Source organism: Echinops telfairi, unplaced genomic scaffold (genome assembly GCF_000313985.2).
Source record: "Echinops telfairi isolate 266 unplaced genomic scaffold, ASM31398v2 ScPeMD7_7424;HRSCAF=8462, whole genome shotgun sequence".
Lineage (NCBI taxonomy): Eukaryota > Metazoa > Chordata > Mammalia > Afrosoricida > Tenrecidae > Echinops > Echinops telfairi.
In genome coordinates this window covers 74,462,094-74,485,608 of record NW_022111324.1, presented here as the reverse complement: position 1 = coordinate 74,485,608, position 23,515 = coordinate 74,462,094, and the positions used below count along the sequence as shown (strand labels likewise).

The window sequence follows — 23,515 nt, the reverse complement described above, 5'->3', positions numbered from 1 at the left end:
CACAAACTCAGTGTCAGTTCTACCCTGCCCTGTAGGGTTGCTATGAGTCAGCATGGACTCGATGGCAGTGAGTTTGGTTTGGTTTCCATAGTACTGTTACTGATGTGGTTAGGTGCCAGTGGGTCAGTTCTGATGTACAGCAACCCATGTGCAATAGAATAAAGCGTTGCCTGGTCCTAGGCCACTCTCACAATTGTTATGTTTGAGCCCATTGTTATGGTCACTGTGTCAACCGCTTTGTTAAGGATCTTCCTCTTTTTCGTTGACCCTTTACTTTAGCCAGCATGTTGTCCTCCAAAAATGCCTCTCCCGATAACAGCTTCAAAGTACTTGAGACCAAGTCTTGCCATCCTCATGTCCAGGGATCATTCTGGCTGTACTTTGTCCAGGACAGATCTCTGTTCATTCTCTGTCATTCTTTTGGCAGTTTTTGATATATCAATATTTTTTGCCTATATCGTAATTCAAATGCATCAATTAATGTCCAATCTTCTTTATCCACTGTCCAGATTTCACATACATATGAGATGACTGAAGATATCATGGCTCATGGCAGGTACACTTTAGTTGCCAAAGTGACACCTTTACTCTTTAATGCTCTAACGGGGCTATTCACAGCAGATTTGTCGAATCCAAAACATCTTCTGGTTTTTTGCTGCTACCATTAGCACTGATTATGGATCTAAGTAAAATAGAATCCTTGCAACTTCACTTTATCAAGATGTTGCCAATTGGTCAAGTTGTAAGGATTTTTGCTTTCTTTAGATTGCTTTGTAGTCTTTATCAATAAGTGCTTAAGTCTTCTTGATTCTCAGCAAGCAAGACTGTACTAGCTGCATACCGCAGGCTTTTAATGAATCTTTGTAGAAGGAAATGTGAAGTGGAGGAGGTTACACAAGGGGAGAGGAGGAGAATCAGCATTATCAGCATCAGCTGCCTAGGGCTGTGTGAGACATGCCTCCATCATGCAAACTTCTTATAGTCTGAAAGCAAAGGGCTCTCCCACAGCACTCTCTATTTCTCAGCTAGGCTCGATAATTGCTAGGGCTACAATATCAGACCATACAATCATGGGCTTCATTAGGGTAGTTAATAGGTTACTATACAGGTGAGAAATTCTTAGTATGTAGTTGTTCAGTCAGGACATCCTCTTCTCTGCAGTGACTGCACCCTGGTCACTTAATGACCCTCAGCGTCTTGGTCTGGCCTCCCCGCTACTCTGGCAAAGTTACAAGGTTCTCTTAGGGGTGCCAATAAATGTCCAAAGGGCACTACCCTTTCATAGTCTCAGCTTGAATGTGCTCAGCTCTAGCTGCAATGAATCAGCAAACCTAGCTCCCACAATTACAATCCTGAGGAACACTCCGTGCCTGGAGGTAATCAACTTTACTGGTTCGATGTGCTGGGAAGTTCCCTGTTTTGTTCTTACGTTGGCTCTTGAGCCTTCTGACGATGCTCATCTACCACTCTTCTGTTGCTCCTATGGTATCCTGAACCAAGGGGTTTCAAAGTGCAGGAGTGTTGGAGTCCAAATGGTATGCTCATTTTATACTTGGCAAGTTAGCTATTCATTAATTCCATTAACAATCACTTAGAGCTGAATCCTATCAATATTTGCCCCCACTTTCTCTTACTGAGACCCACAGGAAAAAGTCTTTTGGTAGGAGTTGCAAACCTGTGGTTAGAAGAGGCATATTAAATAAATCACCTCACTACAGTCTTCCTCCAGCCCTGATGTCACATAATTCTGCATATAATCCAGCTTCTCAGATTATTTGCTCAGTAGACAGATTGAATAAATATGGTCAAAGGATACAACCTTGATGCACAACATCCTTGATTTCAAACCATGCAGTATCTCCTCGTTTGGTCCAAATGATGGCTTCTAAGTCTATGTACAAGTTTCACACAGGCAAAATTAATTGTTCTGGAATTCCCATTCTTCATGATATTATTTGTAGTTTGTTATAATCCACATGGTTGAATGTCTTTGCATTCAATAAAACATACATATGCAAATTCTAGTATTCTCTGATTTCAGTCAACATCTATCTAACACCAAGAATGATATCCCTTGTTCTATATCCTTTTCTGAATTTGACTTGACTTTCAGGAAGTCCCCTGTTAATGGATTATGCACCCATTTTTAAATTATCTTCAGCAAAATTTTACTTTTACTTGATGTTAACTAGACAGAGGCTGGGCAAAGGGTGGAAAGTGTTAGTAGTATGGTAATTTCAACCTGGACTTGCATCTGGAGCAATTGATGGTCAGTTCCAGAGTTGGCCTGCAGTCTTTGATTATATTGAGCTTCTCCCCCTTCTCTTTCCACAGTTTTACAAAATTTCATTTCTGTGTATACCATCTGATGTGGTTTATTTGTGTGGTTGCCATTATGGTTGTTGAAAATAGAGATCTTTTAACGAGCAAGCCATTGGCCTTGAAAAATTTAATCATGTGATCTCCAGCCTTATTTCTATCACTAGGGCCATATTTTCCAACTACTATTTTTTCCTTTTTGTTTCCAGCCATTGCATGTAATCATCAGTAATCACCAATGCATCTTGATTGTATGACTGATAAACTTTACACTGACAAGTAAGTAGAATTCATTGTTTTGGCTTTCATGATTGGTGTGTTCATTTGAAATAACCATATTAACGGTCTTCTTTTTAGGGGAATGGAGACTGTCCTATCAGACAGCCTTGTACTTCAAATGGTTCTTGTAATACTCTTTTTGACCATGAACATGGCAGCATTTCTCTTGAATCATAGTATGCCATATGGTTGTCTGATTCAAAATAGCCAATACTCATACATTTCAAATCACTAATGTTTGTATTATGAGTCTAATGCTTAGAGGCAAAGTCTAATATGGGATTCTCTACCCTTCCATCTTCTATTCAATTAGAATGATAGACTTTATTAAAATTTTAACTGCATTAGATTTTGCCTTAAAACATTGTATTTTTAAAAGCTTTGTATTTTTGTTTGTTTGGTTTAGATATCTTTTTTCTTTTCCTTACAGTGAGGTAGACAATATTATATAGGCAAAATTATTTATAAAGTATACTTATATATCAATGAGAGGGAAATATACTTTGAATGCAGCAGAATCAATTGTATGCAATTTTAAAAAAAGTTTTGGGTGCATTTTTTTTGTTATGTATAAAAATTGATGTTTGAAATTTGGATGAATTTAAAGGGATGAGTCTAGTTATTAATTATTTAGAAAAACATATTTTGTAACTTTTAAAAAGTAGGTTTGCTTATAAAACAAGGTGCATCTCAAAAGGACAAGTACAACATCAGTCTGCTGAGGTAAGCTTTAAAAAAAATGCAAAAGGGGAATAGGGAAAAAGCAACTGTATACAAACATTCCAGGGGTGAGGACCAGGTAGTATGGCAGGGGTCTGACCAAATCCAGGGATACATATGGTAGCCAACTAAAAAGGAGGTGGGGAAAGGAAAAAAATAAAAAAGAAATGGGTAGCAGGGGCACAGGGCACTTAGCCACCCAAGGGGAGGGTATTATTTATATCTCCACAGGGAATGAGGGACCAGACTTCAATCCAGTGCTCCAAGATGTGAATGCAACATGCCGGCATGGAGTAGGGAACCAGTGGAGAGGTCTGAGGGGCTGGCCCTAATCCCAACTATGTGGACACCTGCTCCACCCCCGAAGAATTTATTTCAGAGGACAGCACTGAATCTGCAGCTCTGGGAGATGGGCATGTCTGATCAGAGCACACAGGAGCAAATGAAGGGTGAGGAAGAGAGAGTACAGCACATCTTGGCCCACCAAACCTTGAGGATGATATTCCCACTCAAAGCAGCCAATCCACAGAGAAGACCACATGGCCGGCCCCACTATGAGACACGACATCCCTCACTGACCTACAGCCCTTCAGGGGACAACACTGGGGACACTGTGGGAATTCTGCCCGATCTGATCCCGCCACACCGAGGCAAAACACTAAGGGTGTGCCAACAGAAGAGCAAGTGAACAGAGCAACGAAGTCCCCGGGGAATACCAAAAATAGACTCTGGGGCCAGGGCTTGGTGCCCCAACAGACTAGACTGGAAAACACTCCTAAAGGTCAACAAAAAGTCCTTGAACTAATTACAAGCTTTTCTTTCTTTCTTTTTTTTTTGTCAATGGTTTGTTGTGCTTGTTGTTGTTTTGTTTTATTTTGCTGCTTGGTTTTGCTCTGTCTTGTTTTTGTGCATGTTATTATCTCCGCAGGTCTGTCTAAATAAGATAGGCTGGATGAACGATCTGCAGGAGAAAACAACGGGACCAACAGTTCCCGGGGAACATGGGGGAAACCCAAATGAAGACTGAGCATGATAGTGGGACAAGAGGAAAGTCAAAGGAAAGAGAGGAAAGAGCTAGGAGGCAAAGGGTATTTATAGAGATCTAAATAAAGGCATGTACATATGTAAATATATTTATATATGAGGATGGGGAATAAATCTATGTGCATATATTTATAGGTTTAGTATTAAGGCAGCAGCTGGACGTTGGGCCTCCACTCAGGCATTCCCTCAATGTAAGAATGTTTTGTTCTATTAAACTGGCATTCTATGATGTTTACCTTCCTGACCCAATCACTGAAGACAAAGCAGGTGAATAAGCAAATGTGGTCAAGAAAGTTGATGGTGCCTGTCTATCAAAATATATAGCGTCTGGGGTCTTAAAGGCTTGAAGGTAAACAAGCGGCCATCTAGCTCAGAAACAACAATGCCTACATGGAAGAAGCACACCAGCTTGCATGATCATGAGGTGCTGAAGGGATCAGTTATCAAGCATGAAAGAACAAAAAAATCATATCATTGTGTGCTCACCTCCATAATACAATCGCTGAAGACAAATGGGTGCATAAGCAAATGTGGCAAAGAAAGTTGATGGTGCCTGGCTATCAAAAGATATAGCATCTGGGGTCTTGAAGGCTTGAAGGTAAACAAGCGGCCATCTAGCTCAGAGGCAACAAAGCCCACATGGCAGAAGCACACCAGCCTGTGCGATCATGAGGTGTCAAAGGGATCAGGTATCAGGCATCAAAGACCAGAATAAAAAATCATATCATTGTGAATGAGGGGGGGGGGGTGGAGTGGAGACATAAAGCCCATTTGTAGGCAACTAGACATCCCCTTACAGAAGGGTCTCAGGGAGGAGATGAGCCTGTCAGGGTGCAGTGTAGCAACGATGAAACATACAACTTTCCTCTAGTTCCTAAATGCTTCCTCCCCACCCACTATCTGAGCCCAATCCTACCTTACAAATCTGGCTAGACAAGAGGATGTACACTGGTGCAGATAGGAACTGGAAACACAGGGAATCCAGGGTGGATGATCCCTTCAGGACCAGTGGTGAGAGTGGCGATACCAGGACGGTAGAAGGAAGGTGGGTTGGAAAGGGGGAACCGATTACAAGGATCTACATATAACCTCCTCCCTGGGGGATGGACAACAGAAAAGTCGGTGAAGGGAGACCGGTCAGTGCAAGGTATGACAAAATAATAATTTATAAATTATCAAGGGTTCATGAGGGAGCGGGCAGTGGGCAGGGAGGGGGGGAAATGAGGGTCTGATGCCAGAGGCTTACGTGGAGAGCAAATGTTTTGAGAATGATGATGGCAATGAATGTACAAATGTGCTTTACACAATTGATGTATGTATGGACTGTGGTAAGAGTTTTATGAGCTTCTAATAAAATGATAAAAAAACAAGGTGCATGTAACTTCCTCCTAGGGCAATTCAGCCCAAACAGCAGGAGGGAGCTCCAGCCTGCCCTCTGTGGGAGTGCTGCATACCGTACAAGGGAGGTAAAACAGCCCTCTCCAGTGCTCCGCGCTGCTGAGGAAACCCCCGCATGGCCTCCACGGCTTGCTGACTAGGGCAATTAAGCCCAGGACCTGTGGCACCCTGCACCCAAAGGGCATACCCACCCACCACCTTGAGGCAGGGTTTAAACCCCTCCAGTCCCATGTTCAGGCGATCAGGAATCAGCTATCTCTTTACTCTTTATTTTTTCTTCTCTCTTTTTTCTCTTTCCCACCAGTCAGTCTTAGTGAGTACAGATGTGTTTTTTCTTTTTTCTCTTCTGCTTTCTTTTCTTTCTTTCTTCTCTATCTCCTCTTTTTTTCTTTTCTTTTTCTCTCCTCTCCCTCTTTCCTTCCACATGCCACTTCTGGCTTCCAGTCCCCTACCCTCTGCCCAGGGCAACTCCTCCCACCCTGCACATGACATTAGGCTGCTGCACACGGCACAGCACGGGGCTCAGCTATCTATTTTTCTTTTCTTCTTTCTCTTTTTCTTTTTCCCCTCTTCTTCTGTGTCTCTTCTCTCTTTCCTGCCACAGTCTCAGCGGGCTCTGTTTTTCTTTTTTGTTGTTTTGTCTTTGCTTGTTTTTGTGTGTATTAGTTTGTTTTTTTACTTTTGCTCTTGTCTTTGTTTTTTCCTTTCTCTCTTTTATTCTATTCCCTGTATCTTTCCTTTCATAAGCTACTACCGGCCTCTAGGCCACTCCCCTCCATCTAGGGAAACTTTGACTGCCCAGTTGGGGGAACTCCTGCCTGCACTTTTTTGCTTTACACGCAGCTGGGGAAGTAACGCCAGCTCTCCATTGGACCCCAAATGGCTGGGGGAACTTTCTGTCCTACACCCCAAGACCCTACAAGTGACTGGGGGAACTCATGCCCGCTGTCTGTGGTGCTCCACGCTGCTGTGGGAACATCTACCCAACCTCCATGGTGATCTCTCCTACGAGGGTAATTCTTCCTGCCATCCATGGTGCTCTACAGTCACCAAGGAGGGTATACCCATCTGTACTCCATGGCAATCCAGTTGCGGAGGTAAACACCACACACCATTTGAGGAGCTCCAAGCCCCGTGGGACACAGCGCCACAACTTCCTGGGAGATCAGCTAGTGAAGTTCTATCCTGGTGGACCCACAACCACCCGTCCAACTTCTGTGAGAGGAATATTGAACTCACATTCCAAATAACAGAATACTGGTTGGATAGGGTAAGTGGGAAAACCACAGGAAGATACATCGGTTGTCTGACCCTGTAGTGCAGCTACCTGCAGGTAGTTTGCAGAAACACTCATATGAGTCCCCCAAAGAAAGAGCTCAGTGCTCTTCAACAATTTGAAAGATGGTGCTGGGCTCCTCTGAAACAGTGTCTAAACATCAGCCAGCCCCAATAGCCTCAAGGAACAAGCAAGAGAAACAGAAGACAATGCTGGAAGAAGTCATGAACCTAACAACGTGCACAGAAGAAGAAGGCATTGACCTGCCACAGAAAAAAATCTTCAGAGGGCTGCTTGGAGTCATACAGGATATGAGGGAAGCAATACAGAAAAAGGATCAAATGATAGAAGAGATAAAGGCCACGCACCAAAGGGAAATACAAGATCTAAGGCATAAAATAACAAAATCCTGTAGCAAATTAACAGACTATGCCAACAGACTTGAGGAGGCAAAGAATCGCACCAGTGACCTAGAGGATAACCAGGCAGACTTCAAGAAATGGCTAAGGCAGTCAAATAAGACAATCAGAGAAGCTGAAGAAAACCCAAGATCCATATCTGATGCTATGAAGAGGAAAAATATCAGAATAATTTGACTACCAGAACAAGACACAACAAAGAAGTCAACAGAGAAAATAATGAGGGTATTCTTAGAGGTAAACTTCCACAGCTTAATAAAGAAAAGTCAGGCAACCATTCAGTAGGCTGAAAGGACACCTGCCAATTGAATCCCCAAAAGAAATCACCAAGACACATAATCGTTACATTATCCAACTATGAGGAAAAGGAGAAAATCATAAGAGCAGCTAGGAAAAACAAATAATCACTTATAAAGGGACACCCCCCAAAATATGTTCAGACCTATCAATGAGCACCATGAACAAGAAGAGAGAGTAACTTATTCCAAAAATTGAAGGAAAATAGTGCAAACCCAAGAATACTACGGTATATCTAGCCAAATTATCAGTTTTAGATAGACAGAGAAGTAAAATTCTTCCCAGACAAGGAAAAACTCAAAGAATACATAAAAAGAAACGCAGCTGTACAAAAGATCATTCCAGACCCAGTATGGGCAGACGATCTACCCTCACTGAGCACAAATAAGAGACTGTCACATAGAACATCTCCATCCAGAGGGTGAAAAAGAGAAAACAGTCCCCAAGATAGCATTAACTCAATGTTGGAAAGAAGGCAAGAATGAACCACACACATACACAACACAAACTGATAAGATAGGTAGATCGGAAAACACCCAACACAAAAGGTACAAGATGACATCACAAACTCCACAAATGGATGTAATAACACTGAATATCAATGGACTGAACTCAGGCATTAAAAGGCAGAGGCTAAGTGAAGTGATGCCATAGTGGGCCCACAACAACCTGACCAGCGTCACATGAGAGGAATATCCAACTCACATTCCAAATAATGGAATACTGGACAGCTAGGATAGGAGTGAAACGACAGGATGATATAGCGATAAGCCTGACCCCTCAGTACAGCTACCAGCAGATAGTTCATAGAAGCACTCATATGAGTCCCCCCAAGAGAGAGCCAAATGCTTTTCCACTCAGGAAGATGGCTCCAGGCTCCTTTAAAACAACACATAAACAGCAACCAGTTCTAGCAGCTTCAACAGAAAAGCAGGAGAAACAGAAGACAGTGCCGGAAGATGGGCATAGAAGAAGTATATATTGACCTGCCCCCCCCCACACACACACAAAATTCAGAATGCTGCTTGGAGTCATAAAGGATATAAGGGAAGCAATGCAGAAAAAAGATGAAATGATAGAGGAGATAAAGGCAACGCATCCCAGGGAAATACAAGCATTAAGGGATGAAATAACAAAATCCAGCGGCAAATTGATAGACCTTGCCAACAGACTTGAGGAGGCAGAGTATCGCACCAGTGACCTAGAGGATAACCAAGCAGACCTCAGCAAACGGGAAAAGCCGTCTAATAAGACAATCAAAGAAACTGAAGAAAACTTGAGAGCCATGTCTGATGCTATGAAGAAGAACAATATTAGAATAACTGGAATACCAGAACAAGACACAACAACAGCGAAAATAGCAAGGGAATTCTTAGAGGAAAACTTCCCCAGCTTAACAAATGAATATGAGGCTGAAAGAACACCAGCCAGACTGAATCCCAAGATCACCAAGACACATCATTGTCAAATTATCCAACTATGAGGAAAAGGAGATCATAAAAGCAGCTAGTGAAAATCAATCAGTCATGTACCCCAATAAGAGTATGTTCAGAGCTATCAAAGGAAACGACGAAGAAGAGGAGGGAATGGAGTAACATAATCCAAAAATTGAAGGAAAACAAAGCAAACCCAAGAATACTTTGCCCAGCCAAATTATCTCTTAAGATATATGGAGAAGTAAGAGTCTTCCCAGACAAGGACAACCTCAAAGAATACACAGAAAGAAACCCAGCCCTACAAAAGATCCTTGATGATCCAGTATGGGCAGATGATCAACACTCCCTGAGGGCAAATAAGAGACCATCACATAGAACAACTCCACCCATAGGGCGACAAAGAGAAAACAGCCCCCAGGACAGCATTGGCTCAATTGTGGAAAGAAGGCAAACATAAACCACACAAACACAAGCGGATAAGAAAGGTAGGTAGGAAAATATCCAACACAAAAGGTACAAGATGACATCACAGAGTCCACGGATGGATGTAATAACACTGAATATCAATGGCATGAACTCATACTGGCTCAGAAAACATAACCCATCTATCTGCCTCCAGGAGACACATCTCAAGCTTATAGACAAAACAGGTTGAGAATTAAAGGCCAGAGAAAAATACACCAAGCAAATGGAAATGCAAAAAAAGCAGGGTTGGCGATCTTAATATCTGACCAAATTGACCTCAAGATACAGGCCATAATAAGAGAAAAGGAGGAGCACTATATAATACTCAAGGGAACAGTAGACCAAGAACCAGTGAGCATAATAAACATATATGTGCCTAAAGAGAGACCTGCAAAATTTGTAAATCAAACACTCCAAAAGATGAAAAAAGAAATCACAGGCTCAACAATTATAGTTGGTGACTTTAATACACCACTCTCTGAAAAAGACAGATCACTGGGAAAGAAATTCAACAAGGAGGCTACAGATGTAAATAGCACAATTGGACGACTTTACTTGATAGATATTTTCAGAGCTTTACACCCATCGCCAAAAAAAATTGAAGCTCACATGACACATATGTGAAAATAAACCACATGCTGGGACACAAGTCGAACTTGAGGAAATTCAAGCACATAGAGATTATACAGACATCTCTCTCTGATCACTGTGCCATAGGTTGGAAATTAACAGAAGGACGGTGAGGAAAATAAGGGCAAACAATTGGAGGACGAACAATTTTCTATTGCAAACAGAGTGAGTATTTACCCAGATCAGAGATGAAATCAGGAAGTTTGTAGAAACCAATGAGAACGAAAATACGACATACCCAAACCTGTGGGATACAGCACAGGCATTTATCAGAGGAAGGCTGATAGCAATAAATGCACACATGAAAAAAGAAGAGAGACTCGTGGATGATATGCTGGTGCAAAACTTACACTAATTAGAGCAGAGTCAGCAGAACAACCCTACTTATAGCAAGAGGATAGATATAATAAAAACCGGAGCTGAGATATAGAGGAGGGAAAACAAGAAAACTATGGAAAAAATCAATGCCGCTAAAAGTTGGGTCTTTGAAGAGATTAACAGAATTTACAGACCACTGACAAACCTAATCAAAGAAAGGAAGGAACAAACAATATTTGCAAGGATGAGGGATGAAACAGGGGACATTTACAACGGACCCTAATGAAATCAAAAGGATAATTACACAGTACTATGAAGGCCTATACTCTAAGGTATTCAACAACTTGGAAGACATGGATCAATACATGCAAAAAACAATCCCTCCCTAGACTATCCCAGATGGACGTCAAGAACCTCAACAGACCGATAGCAATAGAAGAAATAGACAAAGTTTTCAAGGGATTAACAACAAAAAATTCCCTGAGCCAGATGGTTTCACAGGAGAATTCTACCAAGCATTCAGGGAAAAACTGACACCAATCCTACACAAACTCTTCCAGAACATAGAAAAAGACAGAAAACTCCCAAACTCTTTCTGTGAAGCTAGTATAACTCTGATACCTAAAGTGGACAAGGATCCCACAAGAATTAAGAACCACAATATCCCTAATGAACATCAAAGCAAAAATTCTTAACAAAATACTGGCTAATAGAATACAAAAGCATATAAAAATAAATAATTCACTATAACTAAGTGGGATTCATACTAGGGATGTGGGGGTGGTTCAACATACAAAAGACTATTAGTATTATTTGCTACATTGACATGAAAATTATAAGAACCACATGATAATATTGATAGATTCAGAAAAAGCATTTGACAATATCCATCACCAATTCCTGTTTAAAACACTCAAGAAGATAGGAATGGAAGGAAAATTCCTCAATATTTTACAAGCTATATATGAAAAACCAACAGCTAACGTGGTAATCAATGGAGATGAGACAAAAGCAGTTTCACTAAAAATGGAGACCAGACAAGGATGCTCCTTGTCCCCACTACTATTTAGCATCATACTGGAGGTCCTAGCTAACAACATAAGGCAAAGAAAAGACATCAAAGGTATTCGTCTGGGGAAGGAAGAGGCGAAACTATCATCATTCACAGACGATATGATTTTATATATTGAAAATCCCCCAAACTCCACAAGTGGAGTGTTGGAAGCAAAAGAGGAATTTGGTGGTACGGCAAGACAAAAGATCAATAAACCAAAGTCTATCGGACTGCTATACGCATCAGACAACATCACAGAAGAGACAATTAGGTAGTACCATTTACAATGGCTAAGCACAAATTGACATATCTAGGGATATACCTGACTGAAAGCACAAAAGATTTGTATGAGGAAAACTACAGAACACTATTACAAGAGACCAAGGGTGACCTCAACAAATGGAAGAATATCCCATACTCATGGATTGGAAGACTCAGTATAGTAAATATGTCACTTCTGCCCAAAGCACTATATAAGTTTAATGCTATCCCCATATGAATACCATCATCCTTCTTCAAAGAATTGGAAAAAACAAATTACCAACTTCATATGGAAAGGGAAGAAGCACTGAATTAGCAGAGAACTCCTCAAGAAGAAGGAAAAAGTGGGAGGGCTTGTTCTACCTGATTTTAGCACCTATTATACAGGCACAGTGGTCAGAACAGTGTGGTACTGGTATAATGACAGATATCCAGACCAATGGAAAAGATCTGAAAACCCAGAAATAAAAACATCAGCATATAGACAACTTACTTTTGATAAGGGCCCAGAAAATATCAAATGGGAAGCAGATGCCCTCTTCAATAAATGGTGCTGGAAAAAAATGGATATTTACCTGCAGAAAAATGAAGCAAGATCCTACCTCACTCCATGCACAAGAATAAACTCAAGGTGTATCACAGACCTTGAGGTAAAACCCCAAACTATTAGGGCCATTAATGAGGCAATTGGGACCAACTTGAGAAATGTGGAGCAGGGAATACACAATCTATTGGAAATAGGGAAGGATACAAATACAGATGAGTCACAAATTGACAAGTGGTATATACTTAAGATAAAACACCTGTGTACATTGAAATAATTCACCAAGAGAGTAATAAGAGAGCCCACAGACTAGGAAAACATCTTTAACAATGGCACATCAGACAAAGGCCTTATCACCAAAATCTACAATACTTTGCAAGCTTACAATAAGAAAAAAATACATAACTGCCCACTAAAGAGGTGGGCCAAAGACCTCAACAGAAGTATCACAAGGCTAGAAATCTGAATGGCCAATAAACATATGAGAAAATGTTCCCGATCACTAGTCATAAGAGAAATACAAATTAAAACAACTATGAGATACCATCCAACACCCTCAAAGATAGCCCAATTCAAAAAATCAGAAAGCAAAAAGTGTTGGAAGGGCTATGATGAGATAGGAACTCTCGTCAACTGCTGATGGACCTGTAGATATGTACAGCCATTATGTAAATCGATTTGGCAATATCTAAAACAGTTGGAGATTGAGCTACCATACGACCCAGCAATCCCCTTACTGGCCATATATCCCGAAGAGGCAAGAAATAAACCATGGCCAGACATCTGTGCTCCAATGTTCATCACCGCGCAGTTCACAATTTCAAAGAGTTAGAAACAACCAAAATGTCCATAAACGGATCAATGGATCAAAACACTGGTACATACATACAATGGAGTACTACACATCCCTAAAAAGCAGCGATGAACACATGAAGCACATTGAGCGAAGTCAGCCAAGCACAAAAGAAGAAGTACAACATGAGTACATTGAAGTAAGCTTAAAAAAATGGGGACTAGGGGAAAAGCTACTATATACATACATTCCTGGGGTGAGGTACAGGTACTATGGCAGGGGCCAAACCCAATCCAGGGATATATATGGCAGCCAACTAAATAGGAGTGGGAAAGAAAGAGAGAAAAAAAGAAAGAGACATGGGTAGGGAAAAACGGGGAGGGGAGGGCATTGTTTATATCTCCACAGGAGAGGGAGAGAGACCAGGCTTCAACCCGATGCACCAAGACATGAATACAACACACTAACATGTACCAGAGAACCAATAGAGAGAACCAGCCCCAACCTCAATTATGTGTACAAACCTCCCACCCTTCCAGAAGAATGCACTTCAGAGGATAGCACTGAAGCTACAGCTTGGGGAGAGGGGCATTTCTGATTAGAGCACACAGGAGAAACAAAGAGGGATGGAGAGGGAGGGGAACACATCCTGGCCTACCAAGCCCCAAGGATGATATCCCTGCTCAGAGCAGACAATACACAGGGAGGAGCATAGGGCCGGCTCCACCCTGAGACATGATGTCCCTCACTGAATCATAGCGCTATGAGGGAAAACACTGGAGACACAGTGCAGGAATTGTGCCCCATCTGACCCCATTATACTGGGGCAAAACACTAAGGCATGCAACAGAGCAGCAAGTGGAGCAAAGTGATGAAATTCCTGGGGAATACTAAAATTAGACTTTGGAGACAGAGTGTGACACCCCTTCAGACTTGACTGGAAAACACTCCTAAAGAGCAACAAACAGACCTTGAACTATTTATAGGCTTTTCCATTTTTGTCAGTGGCTTTCTTTTTGTTGTTGTTGTTGTTATTGCTTTGTTGGTTTTGACTTCCTTTGTTGTTTTGTTTGGCTTTGCCGTTTTTTTGTGCTTATTAATGTCTCTATATGTCTATCTATATAAGATAGGCAGGATAAACAATTTAGAGACACAAAGAATGGGACCGATGGTTCTAGGGGGACATGGGAGAAGGGGAAGTGGGACAAAGGAAGGGGTGTGGACCACCCAGGGACAAGGGAACAACAAGTGAACTAAACTCAATGGAGAGAAGGGAGTAGGATGCCTAGTGGGGCTTAATCAAGGGCAATGCAGCAGCGAAGAATTAATAAAACTGAATGAGGGCTGAACATGATGGTGGGACAAGAGTAAAGTAAAAGGAAATAGAGGAAACAACCAGGAGACAGAGAACATTTATAGAGGTCTAAATACAGGAATGTACATATGTAAAAATATATTTATATATAATGAGAGGGGAATAGATCCATGTACTTATATCTGTATGTTAAGAATTAAGGTTGAAGATGGACATTGGGCCTTGACTCAAGTACTCCCTCAACACAAGAACACTTTGTTCTAATAATCCAGCATTCTGTGATGCTCACCTTCCTGACACGATCGATGAAGACAAAATGAGTGCATAAGCAAATGTGGTGAAGAAAGCTGATGGTGCCCACCTATCAATAGATATAGCATCTAGGGATTTGAAGGCTTGAAGATAAACAAGTGGCCATCTGGCTCAGAAGCAACACAGCCCACATGGAAAAAGCACACCAGCCTGTGTGATCATGAGGTGTCAACGGGATCAATTATCAGGCATCTAAGACCCAGAATGAAACCATACCCAAGGTGAATTGGGGGCGGGGGGGCAGGCATGGAGTGGAGACCCAATGCCCATCTGTAGACAATTGGACATCCCCTCACAGAGGGGTCACAAGGAAGAGATGTGCCAGTCAGGGTGCAGTGTAGCACTGATGAAACACACAACTTTCCTCTAGTTCTTTAATGCTTCCTTCCCCCCACTTTCATGACTTCAGTTCTACCTTACAAATTGTATTAGACCAGAACATGCATACTGCTACAGATAAGAGCCCAAAACACAGGGAATCCAGGATAGATAAATCCCTCAGGACCAACAATGAAAATAGAGATACCAGGAGGGTAAGGGGAAGTTGGGGGGAGAATGGGGGAATCAATCCCCAGATCAACATATTACCCACTCCACGGGGACGAACAACAGAAAAGTGGGTGAAAGGCAACAGAGGACGATGTTAGATATGAAAATAATAATCTATAACTTATCAAGGGATAATCAAGGGATAATAAAAACTTATGAGGGAGGGTGGATGGGGGAGGGATGGGGAAAATGAGGAGCTGATATCAAGGGCTCAAGTAGAAAGAAAATGCTTTGAAAATGATGATGGCAGCATATGTACAAATGTGCTTGACACACTGGATGAATGTATGCATTGTGATAAGAGATGTGAGAGCCCCCCAATAAAAGTATTTAATAAAAATTTAGTGCTATTAAAAATAAAGAATTTAAAAAATAAAACCCCACAAAAAAATCAAGGTGCTTTTATATATTAAAATAAAGCACTTTTTTTTTGAGACCAACCCAATTTTGAATTTAATATATACCTTGATCTTTTAATTTCATTGTATAATAGGACTTCTCCCAATGTTGATTCATAGTTTATATCAAATGCTCCTGGTCCCTCTAACTTTTCAAGCATTTGGTTAATGGCAGCGGTTTTCCCAACACCAGGTTCTCCTAAGGAGCAAAAACAAAACAACAAAGCATTAGATTTTTATGCAAAAAAACCACGCCAACATATTAAAATGAACCAATAACATTTTCCTTTATTAGAAAATTGAATGAAAAGTATATTTTTCTCTTCCTTCCCTTCTTTTTCTTTCTGACTAAGAGTAGCTAAACCAGGGAGTTAATATAAAGCTCCTCAAACTGGAATTTGCTGATATTTCTTGCTGTTAAGTTGATTCAATTCATCTTGACCCTATAGCTCTTCTAACATGAGACATACTATATAAAATGAAATTTCATGAACAGTTTTACTAACATCATCAGGTGGAACAATTTGATAATAATTTATTGAAGAAGAACAAAGAGTTATATGCTTATAATTCACCAAAATATTGAGGGAATAAACCCTCCTTATATCAAATTAGAGGAAATGTGTAGGCTATCTGAGAGTTACTGTTTCATTTTGTCTGAATTCTTTGAGTACATAAGATGAAAAGTGTGGCTGATGCCTCTATTAGAAGGTAGCACAATTTAAGAATTGGAAAAGTCACTACGTTGCAATACATGTTATAAACTGGGATGAATTCCTCATTTGGTAGTAGCAAAAGACTGGGAAATGTGCATGTACATTTAACAGGCTATGGAGACGATAATATATTAATTCAATAGTTCTGGAATTTGTCTCAAATGTAACGAGATGATGAAAAATTTGACAATGTACTACAAGGTGTGGGGGGAATAGACATTCACATATTATTGATTGTCTTTGTGAAAGGCACTTTTGTTGTATTAATTAAAGTATAAAATGATACATTTTGGTCCAGAAGTTCTGCTTCTAAGAACTCTAAGAAATTTAACTCCCAGAATATTTTATACACATAGACCTGTACAAAGATGTTTACTGAAGCATGGTCTATTTTATAAAATTGACAACTGATATCCAACAATGGGGTCTCAGAGTTTTTATATATCTCAATACTTACTTACTCTTCACAACAAACTAGGCACACTAGGCCCATATCACAGATGGAAACAAACAAACAAAAAGCTTGAACCAAGCTGAGTATCGTGGCATTATTAGGCAGGTACAGCGGTGTGGACCAGACAGGGTGACATTGTGAGAGGGACTGATGCCGAAATGACTGTCTATTTTATAACATTTTTGTACACTATTTCAGCAGAAACTAATTTTTAAAATAAAATATCCTTGTAGTTAGTTATAACAATAAACCATTTTTTGCAAGACCATCTTACATGTATCAATATGCCTACAGTCCTAAAAGTCTATGCTAATTTACTTTTTGAACCTTTTAATGCACTGTAGCAAGAGCTATCATCATTATTAATCAACTGCAGTGACCCTTTAAATCACGCCATTTTTTTGTCTGCATGTGTTACCAGCACAAGCTGTTGTTTTCATCCTTGCCAGTATCTTTACAGTTGCTGATTTTGTCAAAATTTCTGCTATTTAAGCAAAATATTGTAGTAAGTAGTATTTGTGACTCTATGTCACTTTTTGGAGAAGGAAATAGTAATTAAAAAGGTGAAAAATGAAGAGGCTTCCATTATACTAAAAATGTAACTGATAATGTTGTCATTAAACTTAGAAAGTGTTCACAAAACACTTTTGTTGTTAGCATTCATATAATTTAAGAAATATAACATTTAAGTCATTTGCAATTATATTTATCTCCTATTATTCTACAATTGATAATCAACACTATTAAGATCTATGTGGTTTGGTACATGTGGTAGCTCCATAACCTGGTGTCAATTTGGGACCTGAGAGGATAAAGAGTGAAGGGGTGGAGTCTAGTCTGTCAATTGGATCATAGCCAATGAGGCCTCTGTGTGGGCCTGGCCTTCCCCTGAGAGTTCTGGGTACTCCTGTATTTCCTCCTTAGAGGCAGGAGACACGATCTCTCTCTGCTCACTCCCTTGGAGACACTCTACTGAAAAGGCTAACTTTCTGAGAGACATCTCTGAGGAGAAGCTTCATGGATGTACCCTGATGCAGCCCTGGGAACTGGAGAAGCCAGGACTGAGATGCTTACAACACCACTGGATCCAGAAGACTTCCAACCTACTGGAGTGTGATCTTCCTGCGTTCGGCATCATTGCATTTGTTTTGTGAGCCTGAAGATGACTTTATAGATTAGTATCGGAACATATGGGCTAATATCGGACTTATGGACTTGATTTGGACTGATTTGGGGTACTTTATTAATGTACAATTAGCCTGTATATAAAACCCTCTCTTATACACATATATGTCTCTATGAGTTTGTTTCTTTAGTCTACCTGGACTAGCAAAATACAGGAGGAAGTCCATGGGAGGGGAGGAGACGTTGTGAATTACTGCACTGGGTGACACCAACCTCATAGATGCCACCAGTTAACTTACTTCTCTATGGACACACAACTAGTAAATGGCTGAACTAGAAGTCAAAACAGGAAGTGTTTGTATGAATTTAAAGCCTAAACTTTTTCTTTTAAAAAATTCATTTTAAAATAGTTTTATTGATATAAAAGTCACATAGCATATACTTCCATAGTTAAGTTGCTTTTAAAAAGAGTTGTATACACATCATCACAATCACTTCTAGTGCTCCCTCCCACTCTACTGAATTCATTATTTTCTCCCCAATTCCCCTTACCCTTTCCCCACCCCATCCCTGATAAAGGACTGCATCCTTTATTGTCTCTATGCATCCTCTACTTCTGTGCTTCATAACCTGGGAAACCTAAGATAAACAATAAAAAACCAAAATGAAACAGAAAGAAAAAAAAAAGATAAAAACAAAAAGAAAAGACCACCAGCAATATTAAAAAAAAAAGGCACGACAGAACATCTCTGTTGTGGAACAAGCAAGAAATATTTAAACCTAGAGCAAATTCAGGTTGGATCAAGAGGGAGGTCATCTGACCCTGTATCATATCATGGCTCAACCCATCATAATCAAGTTTTCAATAATCTGTGTCTGATAGCAAAGCTGTGCATGTCTCTTACTGTGGCCAGAGGGGATGTGCCAGAAGCTTAATCTGACTAGGTACTCTGCAGATGGATTTTGGGCTCCCATTGTCATCCGTAGCCTTCTGAAAATTGGTATTCTCAATGTAAACTCTGATACTTTCCCCTTCATCATATTTGGATTTTGTTATTGTCATCTTTGGTTCACACAGGCTGGTGAGTTTCTACCATGTGGACTTAGTTGACGCCTCACTTAGATGGCTGCTTGCTTGAATACAAGCCGTTAAGACCCCAGATACTATTCCATTTGCTAGCCTAAACTTTTTCTATCACCTATTAGAATGATGAAAGGGAGTATATTGAGAGGGTAAGGGGGGAAACTGACCCTACAATTTAATGAGCTTAATTTTGATTATTTCCAATTCTGATGGTCAACCCTTAAAAAATGTATTTCTCATAGCTTTCTATTCAAAGAACAGAAAACAAATTGTCTATTAATTTGGGTTTCAACCTTACTTTTGTATTATTGCTCATATGAGGAACTTACAAGTAGCAACCAGCTATTTTTGTAAATTTATCTCCTAAAATTGGAAAAGATGAAATATAAACTCAAGTGATTTATTTATTTTTTGCATTTAAAACAGGGATAGGGAAGACTGAAGTCTGGGATGGGAATGAAGAGTGGTGGTAGAACTTGTGTCTAAGGTTAAGGACTGCATTTAGGTAGAAAACAGACCCTACAGGACTGGGTAGAACTGCCCCTGTGGGTTTCCTAGATACTGTCTGTCTGTCTGTCTGTCTCTCTCTATATATATATACATATACACACATATACATACACACATATATACATACACACATACATACATACATACATATACATACATACACACACACTATAAGTGAAGACTGGATAAGCAACCCTCCTCCTGGGTCTGAACATTTTCCGTGAATGTTTTTAATACCTGTGAGAAGTACGGGGTAGGAATTCTTTAACAGAAGACTGCTGAGAAAAGAAAGGCACATTGTATCTCTGGTCGCAGTGTGATTAATGTACTCTCCACACTCTGTTATCTTCAAGAGGTTTTCATTGGATCCTTGAGGGTCAGTTAGTAATGAAGTTCCTAAGTTAAATTAAAAAGAAAGTTTCAAAGGACATAGGAATACATATTAAGTATTCAATATTTTTCGAAAGAGCATACACTATGAAACAATTTGATGACAGAGCAAACCGACACCAAACACTGCCATCGACTCAATTCTGACTCATAGCAACCATCTAGGACAGGGTAACACTTACCTGTGAGTTTCTGAGACTGAATTTTTATGGGAATAAAAAGCCTCATATTTCTCCCAAGGAATACCTAGTGGTTTTGAACTGATGACCTTGAGATTAGCAGTCTAACCCACACCCATTATATCACCAGGCCTCTTTAATCATACAGGTAAAATTGTTGCAAGTGCCTGATCTGCTGATCTTAGATCTTGTGCCTCTCACACACACTTCAAAGTGGTGAACTCATTGCTCACCCCCAATCTACCGTCTCAAAGCCGCCACTTTCCTCCTCCAAGCCCTGACATGTGAGCATCCCCTCCCTTCTGAAAGACCAGCGAAGACATTCTCCAGCCAAGGCCTTTTCAACACTTGAGTAGTTTTTTAAACCGATGTGTATATCTTAATGATTTAAATAGATTAACAAGCAGTTTAAAATCAATAGATGAATTATTATGATGTTAGTACATTATAAAGCAATTTCTAACTTAAAAGTATGAACGAACTACTAAAAACAAGTTGAAGGAATTAAGAAATGGGCTTTTTGGAAATATGAAAGAAATGTAAGCATTTATTGGAGTACAATAATACTATTTTCAGTTTTTTTCTCTTCCAGACCTTAATGAATGTTCGGTGTATGGCACATGTTCCCATCAATGTATGAATATGGAAGGGTCATATAAGTGCATATATGACCAGAATTTTGAAGAGAGAAATAACACCTGTATAGGAAAAGGTAAGGTTATGGCGATAATTTTAAAAATTATTATACATTTTCTTTAAACTTCTAATAGGAACTTCTAACAGGAAGCTGCCAGATGTCATGCTGGCTTCAGAAGAGGATGTGGAACAAGGGATATTAATTACTGATGTCAGATGGATCTTTGCTCAAAGCAGAGAATACCAAAAGGATGCTTACTTGTGTTTTATTGACTATGCGAAAGCATTCAATTGTGTGGGTCATAATAAACTGTGGATGACCTTCAGAAGAATGGAAACTCCAGAACACTTCATTGTGCTCCTTCAGAACTGGTAGGTAGATCAAGAGGCAGTTGAGTAAACAGAACAAATAATACTGCATGGTTTAAATTTGGAAAAGGTGTGCATCAGGGTTGTAGCCTCTCACCATACTTGTTCCATCATCAGAGAAGCTGGGTTATCTGAAGTGGACAGCATCAGGACTGGAAGAAGGCTTACTAACAACCTGCAGTATGCAGATGACACAAATTTGCTTGCTGAAAGTGAGGAAGAATGGAATCATTTGATGACTAAGATCAAGGACTGTAGCCTTCAGTATGGATTACAACTCAATCCTCACAACTGAACCAATACGTAACATCATGATAAACGGTGAAAGGCTGAAGTTTTCTAAGTTGTCTTACTTGGATCCACAATCAATGTTCATGGAAGCAGCAGTCAAGATATCAAATAACACATTGCATTAGATAAATCTGCTTCAGAAGACCTCTCGAGTATTGAAGAGCAAGGAGGTGTTTTGAAAATGATGATGGAAACAAGTGTACATATGTGCTTGACACAATGGATGTATGTATGGACTGTGATGGGAATTGTATGAGCCCCTAATAAAATGGTTAAAAAAAATCCACTTTCCAGTAGGCTCTGTCTGATAGAAATGCTACTCACATCCCTAGTCAATGGTCAAAGGGGACTCGTAATCCATGTGAGGACTGTGTAAATGGATTTTGGGGTTTCGTTGTCATCCATAATTTTCTGAAAACCAGATGTTTAGAATTTAAACTCTAAAACAGTCCCTTTCCTGAAAATGTATCAGACTTTTTGATCCTTGTAAGTACTAGCTATAGGTAAGAAATGGTATCTGAGTTGTATTTCTATCATTATGAGTCAATTCTTTATGTTTAAGCGCAACTTTAGAACATTGCCTCCCTAATATGTCTGAAATGAATCAATTACTTAATGAACGTTGGGTATCCTTCAAAATACATTATGAAGATGTATAATATAATTATGATCACTCTTTTTAAATAAAAAACATCATAGAAAAAAATCCTACTTGATCACAAAGGGTTTTTTTGGGAGGCATTTTCTTGGATGTAAAAAAAAAATCTCTCATGTTGCAGCTTACTTTAATGTGACAATTGTCACATTTAGATTCTTGCTGTAGGTTTGAGTTTTTAATCTTGGAAAGGTTTTAATTTTTTCTTAGACCTTTGCCTGCAATTACAGAAAATTGTGACCAGAGAAAGTAATGCCTTAGATTTGGAGAAAACACCTTTGGTTACTTGTGAGAGTGGTACACCAAGATTCACGTTGTATATTTATAGTCAGTTATGTTTTTTTTGTACATACTGATAAAAGCTAAGAATCAAAATGACTCCAAGCTAGTACTAGCCTCATATGTTATATGATTTTAAGCAAATACACTTACTCATTAATATTGTAACAAATTGTTGTCCGATATAATTTTGGTATTTCAAACTCGTTTGGTGTTAAAAGTTTCTAAATGCTTCATGATTCTAATATCACTGGTTATTTTCTATCAGAAACTCTTGCAAGTGGGTTTCAATCTTTTTTTGATACAAGGAACTTGATTTCAAAGCAATCTAATTCAGTTTGCATTTATTAAATTTCCAAAATGTGTAAGAACTCAATCCAAAGCTTTACAAGTTCCTGCAACAAGCTTATACAAGCTCTCAAAGTGCAACAAGGTTTTGTATTTTCAACAAGTTCTACATGTATAATCCAGGGCCATTGATTATACTCTTCATGTTGTACAAACATTATTGTCATCCCTCTCCAAGTTGTCCCACTGGCATTAAAATGAACTCAGTGTCCCCTAAGCAAAAGCTCTTCCTCCTTCACCCATGGTAACCATTGGTCCACTTTGGTTTCCTTTTCATTTTTCAGTAGTTTTCTTGAAATGATATTCACATATCACATACTTCAATAGGTAAACCACTTCCAGAAAGAGTTGTATATACATCATCAAATCAGCTCTAGCCCTCCCTCCCTCCATCCATCCCTCTCTCTTTCATCTCTCATCCACTGAACACTCCCCAATTCTCTCCATCCTTCCCCAGCCAGCCCCTTCCTGATAAACTGTTACATCAGTTATGAACCCACTCCTTCTGTGCTTCCTAAACTGGGAGATCTAACAGAAACAATAAGAAACAAAAACAAAGCAAACAAAACAGAAAGAAGAAAACAACAACAATATAAAGATAAAAATAAAGAGTAAGACAGAAAACAACACCAACAATATTTTAAAAGCCAGA

At 39.7% G+C, this 23,515-nt stretch overlaps 1 protein-coding gene across 1 annotated transcript in view; it reads right to left on the bottom strand.

The window, feature by feature from the left end:
• Positions 1 to 23,515, bottom strand: part of DNAH14 (dynein axonemal heavy chain 14) — a 387,990-nt gene that overhangs the window by 157,953 nt on the left and 206,522 nt on the right. The window contains exons 42-44 of the mRNA XM_030887822.2: positions 19,954 to 20,112; positions 15,894 to 16,026; positions 3,669 to 3,671 (exon numbers count right to left, since the gene is read on the bottom strand). Coding sequence (XP_030743682.1) covers positions 3,669 to 3,671; positions 15,894 to 16,026; positions 19,954 to 20,112 — 295 coding nt within the window. The remainder of the gene's footprint in view (positions 1 to 3,668; positions 3,672 to 15,893; positions 16,027 to 19,953; positions 20,113 to 23,515) is intronic.